Source organism: Nestor notabilis, unplaced genomic scaffold, assembly GCF_000696875.1.
Source record: "Nestor notabilis isolate BGI_N333 unplaced genomic scaffold, ASM69687v1 scaffold972, whole genome shotgun sequence".
NCBI classification, from domain to species: Eukaryota; Metazoa; Chordata; class Aves; order Psittaciformes; family Psittacidae; genus Nestor; species Nestor notabilis.
The window spans coordinates 19,240-27,378 of NW_009918523.1; the positions used below are offsets into that span (position 1 = coordinate 19,240).

Sequence of the window (8,139 nt, forward strand, 5' to 3'; positions counted from 1 at the left end):
TGTGCACCAATAAACTTCCACAATACGAAATGACATGTGTTAGCCAGAGTTACACTGTTTTTAAGAGAGAAGTATGGTCACACATGTTTCCATGTCATGGCAGTTATTGAACACAGGGTGTCTTAACAGCATGAAATCTGAACATAGCTTAATAAATGGCTTGTACAGATTTGGTAATAGAATTAATTCACTGCCTAGCACATAGGTACCCTGGGCTGACAGATTCTGAAGAACACTACAAGGGAAAATAAGAAGATTACTAAATGCTTCTCTTCTAATCTGCCGTGTGAGAGACAAATGAAAAAATAGGAAAGAACAAATTCAACATCTTGGAGTACAATTTCTTCACACGTTTTAAAGGTCACATTGATTTGAAACAGAATAGTTGAATTGTTCCAATTGCCAGGTTCATCTTCATGAAAGAAGTCTACTTCCAAAACTCTGCTTGGAATGCTCACAGTAGGATTCCTGCAACATGTCTGAGCAATGAAATAGAGCAGTATGTGATAAAGACATAATACTTCTCCCTTGTACACTTGGAGGTAGCTGATTACAATTCCCGTCTTACAGAAGAGAGATCAAAAGCTGTCACTACACCCCGGTCACCAGAAATCAGGCCAATACAAGTCCTGGCAGGAAACTAGGGTCAGTCAGATCAGGTGCAGAATCAGGAACAGACCTTGTTTTGCCTAGCTCAAATCTGGAGATCAACCACAGGACTACGATGGCCCATGTAGAGAAAACCAGTCACGCTTGTGCTTTTTGCTCTTCAACTGTATCTTTACTTTCCCTCCCATTTTAAGAGGGAGGATGGAAAGGTAAAAGCAAAGGGCTGAAATTAATGAAAGGTTGCAAATCCAAGACAAAACTTCCCTTGAATTGTGCAACAAACAGAACATATTCTCAAAAGGATACACAGATTTGAAAGGACACTATTGCAATCTTGATAAGAGCAGGTTAAATATACTTTCCTGTTCAGAGCAGACTATATTTGACTAAGTCGAAATAATTTTAGTAACTCATTTTCTAGCCTCGGGACTTGGGGATTTTTCTGCCAGCATGATCAGGAACTTATGGGAAAACAGGTTTAAGACCAGAAGAAAATAAACTGCTGAAATGAAAACAGGGTAGAACAAAGAGATGCTGGCAGACTGCTGTGCAAAAAAAAAAAAACCAACTGAGAGATAATTACAAAAAACTCCTGGCTCGAATCACTATTTTTCATTTGAAAGAGTACATGAAACATATGCTAATAAGCCAAGCCATTTGCTTGTGCAGTACTTCAAAGATGGTCTGTGTAAAACATTTTCAACCCAGTGCTTGGGAAATCTGGTATGCTACTTGCTGTTAATTCCCGACTTAAGGGACTGAATATTTACCCTCTGAATGAAAGTACTGAACTAATGGGCTAGATCCTCCACTCAATTATGCCAGTCCAGCCCACTCACAGTGAAACTAAGCTGGTGTAAGAAAAAGAAGTATTTGACTCAATTATTTTTAACTGGACCATTCATGAACAAGCCACTTCCGTGCTAATAACACCTTTCATTAGAATTTCAGTATAGTTCTTTATCATTGCAAATAGTTCTTCACCTTCTCAAGCAGTCCCATTGGAATGAGTAGATCCAAGGTGGCCAAGTCAACCACTGTGTCACATGCACAATGGAATCTCAATAGAAACATTTTAATCACAGAACTTGCAAGTTAACGTCAACCAAACCATTAATGGTTGAAGAGCAAATGACAGGCAGGACCTGAAAACTGTTGGAAGTGACAGAGCTGCTATGTTCCAGACTAGCTTACAGCAGATGTCCAGCTGAGAGGAGATCTGCACAAAGGGAAAACAGGGGTTGAACTGCAGATGGTAAAAGGCATCTGAACAGAGGTGAAGATAAAATGTAAGGCAGAAACAAGAAGGGAAGAAGTTGGTGGGTATAACAGAAAGTTAACACATAATACATTCCTTACCAATAGAGACCTCACTCAAAAATCAGTAGAACTCTGCCCATCTAAAGCAGCCAGGAATTGTCCATAAAGTTGTCATGAATGGATGTAGTTTGTGATGGATACTTCTCAGACCCAAGGTGAATGCAAGAAAACACAGATGGACAGTTTGCTGCTTCATTTTTCTGACTCAAAGTGAAAAAGTCATTAATGCATCTCCAGGATTACACTCTACTAAACATATACTGATGTCTACTCAGAGAGTTTTTGAACAGCAAGACACTATTTAAGTGCCAGCATTTAAAATAAACCTGTACAAGCAGCTTTTTCAGCTGCCATTCATCAATTACAGTGTAATGGCTATGCAGACTTTACCAAGATTCTGCATTTAAAAAATGTTTTTCAGAAGTCTTGAAGTTTCCAGATTTTTTTTTATATATATATATATATATGTATATTTAACACTGAAATATGGATTTCTTTTGCTCCCACTCAATATCCTTTTATCTTCCTCTTTGTCCGTATACACCATAAAGTGTAATAAAATTGACTAGGACTTTTTGATTGAGGTGCTGAAGGGCTCTCCCACGCTTTTGTTTTTTAGAGCCTCTGCTTTGTGAAATGTTAAATTAACAAAGGAAAATCTGAAGGTCACATTTGCCATGTTAACATTTTTTTACATCTGAAAACTTACAGGACATTAAAAGGAAAAATAGGGTTTTTTTTTTGCTAAGGCAAAAAAAATCCCCATACTCCATCAAGTCTAAGCAATGAATTCCTTTGACATTTTCTAACAATGCAAAGTGAAACAATAACTTCACCTTAAATTTCCGTCCACTGCTTTGTATGTCAGAGTGTGTGTGGACATAAGTACAGAGAGGGACACATTTGATAAACTACTTTCCCATGTGCTCTTCAGCTCCTAAGACCTTACAGGTATCAGAGCAATAAATGTTCTACAAACCCAAGGGAGAGCTAGAGAGGCAACTGAACAGGTGTCTCAGCATTCACTGCATAAACAGAGTTTTCGTATCCAAAGCGTATTAGCAGTAAGAAGTCAAATAACACATTCATGCTTTGTTGGATTCCTGCCTAGAAGTTCTAATCCTCTTCACTCTGATTGCAAAATCACCACTGCCAAGCCCGATTTCTTGGCTTTATCAAACTGTGCATGAAACAACTTCATGGCTTGACACGCATACACCTCTATCCATGTGACTTCACAAGCACCAGGTAACTTCAGCAGATCAAAGTACGTAAAGTCAAGCCATAGCCAACACCTTATACAGCTGGCACTCACCCTTTTTCCTCTACGTAAATAAATAAACATCTGTGAGCCAGGAGGAGGAAGATACTGTTGAGATTTAACATGTCTCAAGGACAGAATCAGGACTAACACTGGTTAGTGGTGGTACTTCGGGTGAAGACTTTCACATTTTGCTCTGTGTGTGTTCTCTGGGAATAAGCTCTGTAAGCAGTTTCATTAGGAAGATTAAATACCAGAATTTCAAGGTTGCATAACTAAAAGTGGACCAAAGTACATTTCAAAAGAAAAGTGATTTGTAGATCTGGTGCCGCCTTAGTTGTATCTAATGAAGGTAAGAGAGCCAAATCTGTGTAGTCTCAAATTTGTGTAGAGGACCATCACATTCTCTCTGTAGGAAACAGAGGTGACAACTTACAGTTCAAAGAAAAGAACCCTTATTTTTTAGAAATTTGGGAGAAAAACAATGTTGAAATAAGTGTTGCAGGAGTGTGTATGTGTGTTTTAGGAATTTAAAACTATGTTTTTCCATTTGCAATGATTTGCTGTTCCAATCTAAGTATTTCAAAATGGGAAATAGTAACAGTTTCGTTAAAGCAATCAAGAACATAAAACCAGAAGATATAGCACACAGAAGGACTGATTTGAGAACAAAGTTGTTAAAAGTCACACACGGTCAGCAACGAGGTCATCAAAGGAAAGGCTTTACACATGCTAAACTGATGTCAGTACTGGTAGATAACTAGAAAAAGGAAAGGAGCCAGAAGCAGAAAGAGGCAGAGGATGGAAGATCTTACACAAGAACAAAAGTACAAAGAAAGAGAATTAGAAGAAAAGCTGGCACTTATTAATTAAAGAATCAAGGAACTCGGGGAGAAGAAACCTGCAACCAGAAAACAGAACCTGGGCCAAAAGGATGGGTTTGCCTGGGAGGCAGAGTTACATGTGTACATGTGAGTGGGTGAAAACAGACATGGAGAAAGGGGCCTGGAATGGTAAAGAAACTGTGAGAAAGTGCTGAACTACAAGTACAACTGAAACCTGGTACACACTCCATCTGCGAGCAATTACAGTGAGCTTCCAGGTCGAGAAAGTTCTTTGTTGTATACACCTGAAACAAGATCCTTCTCCCACATCTATGCTCTTAAGAGGTAATCTGTAATGTCACCTTGGGCATATCTGCAGAGAAAATATCCAAAGAAAGGCTCTTAAATGTAAGCACTGGGTTATTATAACTCCAGTTGACTGCTTCAGATGTTCAGAGAAGGACTGAGGTGCACAAAGACTGTAGGAGAAAGAAAGCAGATCTGATATAGGGATTGCAATTACAGCGGAAACCGAGTGTTTCTGTTATGCAAAGGCACAGAGCACACAAAAAGGTGACTCACGAGACAGTGGAGGAGGAAGCTAGGAAAGAAGTGCGGAAATGGAATGAGCTGAAGGTATATATTATTGGTATGTTTAACACATTTATCTGCACCTCTAACTTGCCGGGAGACACTTGGGCAATCGCTAAGCGACCTACAATTTGACACTATCAAACACCTATCTTCCTTAATCACTTCTCAGCACATATTGATATAGACAATGATTTTGCACAACAAATACCAAACCCATGAATAATACTAGTTAGCAAGTGTAATGCAGACAAGCCTCTAGTACCTCAAAAAAGGAAATGGTGAAGAAAACACTTCTAGACAAATAATAAAAGACAAATCCTCAACAACTTAAAATATGAATGGTGTGGTTCTTCTGACAGTTGCATTATTGTTAGTGAGGAATAACTCAAGTTGGAAACTCACGACAGTCTTAGGAACTTCCTGCTGCTGCCTACATTATCAGTGCAGTGGAAAACAGAACTGTGTAAACATACTCCAATAAATCTTATGTTGAAATCACAACAATTCCTCAAACTCTGGCATAGTTCAGAAACTCTGGCATATTCTGGAGGCCAGGTTATCTGAAGTGAGGCTATTCCTAGCTATTCCAACCTTTAGTCATAACATCTGAATCTTAAGTGGCTTACCCTGAGTCTTGGTCCCTTGCTTAACTCACCACTGCTACCCTTTCATTCAAGTTTCTCATTTATATGTGATAACACCTTTACAGAACAGGTACTGCACATTCCATGTGGGATGTGCCATGCTCAGTCTAACTAGGATCAGTACCACAAGGCGAGTAATAGAATGGTCAAATGTAGCTTTTATGCAATAACCCAACCTCCACATCTTTCACAAACAGGTGGGAAACTCCCAAAGGGGACAACCACTGGTACAAGTTTAAAACTAGTACAAGTTTAAAAAAAAACCCCAAATGCAACAATAAATCAATGAATCTGCATCATCCAGGACTCTCTGGAATGCCAGCAGACCATCTGATCTGCACTGTGGTAGTGCTCTACACACAAACAACAAAGACAGAAAACATCCTGGGGAGTTGTGTCAGTGATAATTTGCATGCCACCTTATCGTTTAAAATGTTTGCCGCCTTAGTATCTAATTAATATAAATACAGCTGTACTTACAGACAGGGTAAGCCTGATCTCCTTATGGTTACAGTTTTTTGAAAGCTTTTTCTTTAGCGCTTTAACTGCATCTTTAGGCCTGTGACAAATTAAGTAGAAAAAGTTACCAGTGAAGTCAGACTGTTTTTCTAGTTCATAACTTCATCCAAGAGCCAAAAATACCGGCCTGAGATACAAGACCAAATTCATCCCTGAATTTACACCCACATAAAACTAGAGCAATTACCCCACTGATTCCAGCAAAATCACTTCAGCATTGAGCTAGAGTAACAAAGCAGTGAATCAGGTTTGTTACTGCAGACTCTGCATTACTCCAGAGACTTGTGCAGAGAAATAAGTTATTCTCCTCTGCAAAGCCTCCTCCAAAATTATATTATTTCACTGTTTTGCAACAGATTTACTTTTCCAGCTTTTATTGCTATGAAAGGGAATAACAATTGCCAACTGTATTGAGAGTTGACTGGTACCTATTTTTCATCTATGGTGCAACTAAAAAATACTCTCCTGGGAGTGCTGTCAGGAGTAGGGGTGTCTTGGCTAACTCAAATCTTATAATTGCAGGATGCTTTTAACTCATCTAAGTAATTACCGTGTACGGATGGACAACCCATTCCACCCTGGAGATAGTGGCGTTTCTGGGCCAGTCATTTTGATGTCTATATATATACACCCCATATCTTTTAAGTATCTATGTAGGAGGAAAAGGGTGGAAAATGGTATCAAGCTTATCACATGTGGGAAACAGTTTTGTGTAATTAATATGTGCTATCTATAGTGTACAACTATTAGGGCCAGCTCAATGCTCATGATCAACAAAAACAAGATGTCTTACAGTCTCTTTAGGATCTCTCTAGAGTCTAAGACAGAGCAATAGGCACAACTACAGTGTTTCAATAAGAAAAAAAAAATCTTTGTTGAAAACATTTCAAAGCAAATAAAATTAAATGGGTATTTACCATTACTGCATTTTTCAGTTTGAAATGTTATTGTACTTCATCAGAAAAAAAGAGATATATCTACATAATCCTATGTCATACCCAGCCATATCAGTAGAGCATCAAGTGATGGATGGGAACATGAGAGCAGAGAAGAAAACTTCCCCTGCAGAAAGCTGTACTACTATTATTCCACTCCTGCTTCTTTGCTTCTCCCACTGAAGCATCTGGAGCATCTGGTCAGGAGCTGGATATTGCGTTAAAATAACCATTTGCCTAATTAGATACAGCAGTTCTGCTGTTCTTAGTATCCTGTTACAGACTGTGACTAGTAGTTGCCTAGGAGGAAGTTATAAGGAGTTCCTCTGTAAGCATAAGCTGTGCACAAGAGCACAGTTTCTTGTTTATCAAAAAGCCCTGTTGCATAGAAACTCCACATAGAAACTAACGCTGAGGGTCAAAGTGTGCTGCTGCTTATGGCGAAGACCAGAAGAGAGTCATTGACCTTCCAAGCTCTAAAAGCCATGGGTGAGAGTGTGGGATCCAAAAAAAAAAAAAAAGAAAGGAAAAGCTGATGTAAAAAAAACCCCACCTGTGCAGAAACTTAGGCACAGCTCACTCTCCTGAAGAGTATTCCAGTTGGTGTTAGAACATACCACTGCTAACAGGGGGTTCCTGCAATGCAACACTAAAGCAGATCTTACGAGAACAAATTTCCTTCTACAGGTAAGAACAGGAAGCACAAAGCAGTAAGTGGCTGAGCAAACCAGAATGGTTACAAGGAGTTCTGAGATACAAGACCAAATTCATCAGTGCAGGAGGTCACCTCTGTCCCGGTTGCCCTGGGTACACACCTTTTGGTGATGGATTGCACTGAACAGAAATCCAGCCATCGCTTTGCTCCTGCTGTGACAGAGGCTGGCTGAGACACTGCACAGTGGGGAGCTCTGATTAAGTTAGAAGTATGGAGCTTTAAATACTGTTGTAGGCAACAAAATGCTCAAGGTCTTTTTTCAGGCTGGGTTTTGCAGATACCCATTTCACCTGACAAACAGTAGAGGTCAAACAAAATACATCAGACTCGTGTGAGAAACCTGTGTTATCACCTCTCTCTAGCACTTGTCTATGGGGAACAGCCTACAAGTCTAATCTACAAGTCCCGACAGCTGAGCCAGAGGCACTAAGACGGACAAAACTCCTAGGAACCAAAGATACCTGCTCCCTGCTGCTGCTTTGTTTTGGGTAACTTTATATACACACCATACGCTGCCTGCTCGATCTTGCCCTGCCCTCGAGCAACGCCGGTGCTACCTCCAATAGGAAAACCGGCTGTTCTCAGCCCTGCAGGTGAAGGGGGACCTTCGGACACCGGGCTGCCCCCGGCTCCCCGCACCGCTCACCCCTCCTCCGTCGCGCTGATCACGTCGCAGATGTGCATGAACTGCCCCCAGTCCTCCGTCTGCAGCGATCCA

At 40.2% G+C, this 8,139-nt stretch overlaps 1 protein-coding gene across 1 annotated transcript in view; it reads right to left on the reverse strand.

Annotated features, from left to right (window-relative positions):
- The window catches only part of TOM1L1 (target of myb1 (chicken)-like 1), a gene marked incomplete at its 5' end in the record, with an annotated part of 22,586 nt that extends 14,451 nt beyond the window's left edge, over nt 1-8,135 (reverse strand). Inside the window, 2 exons of the mRNA XM_010009739.1 lie at nt 5,733-5,811; nt 8,068-8,135. Of these exons, the coding sequence (XP_010008041.1) occupies nt 5,733-5,811; nt 8,068-8,135 (147 nt within the window). The remainder of the gene's footprint in view (nt 1-5,732; nt 5,812-8,067) is intronic.
- Nucleotides 8,136-8,139: the final 4 nt, after the last annotated feature.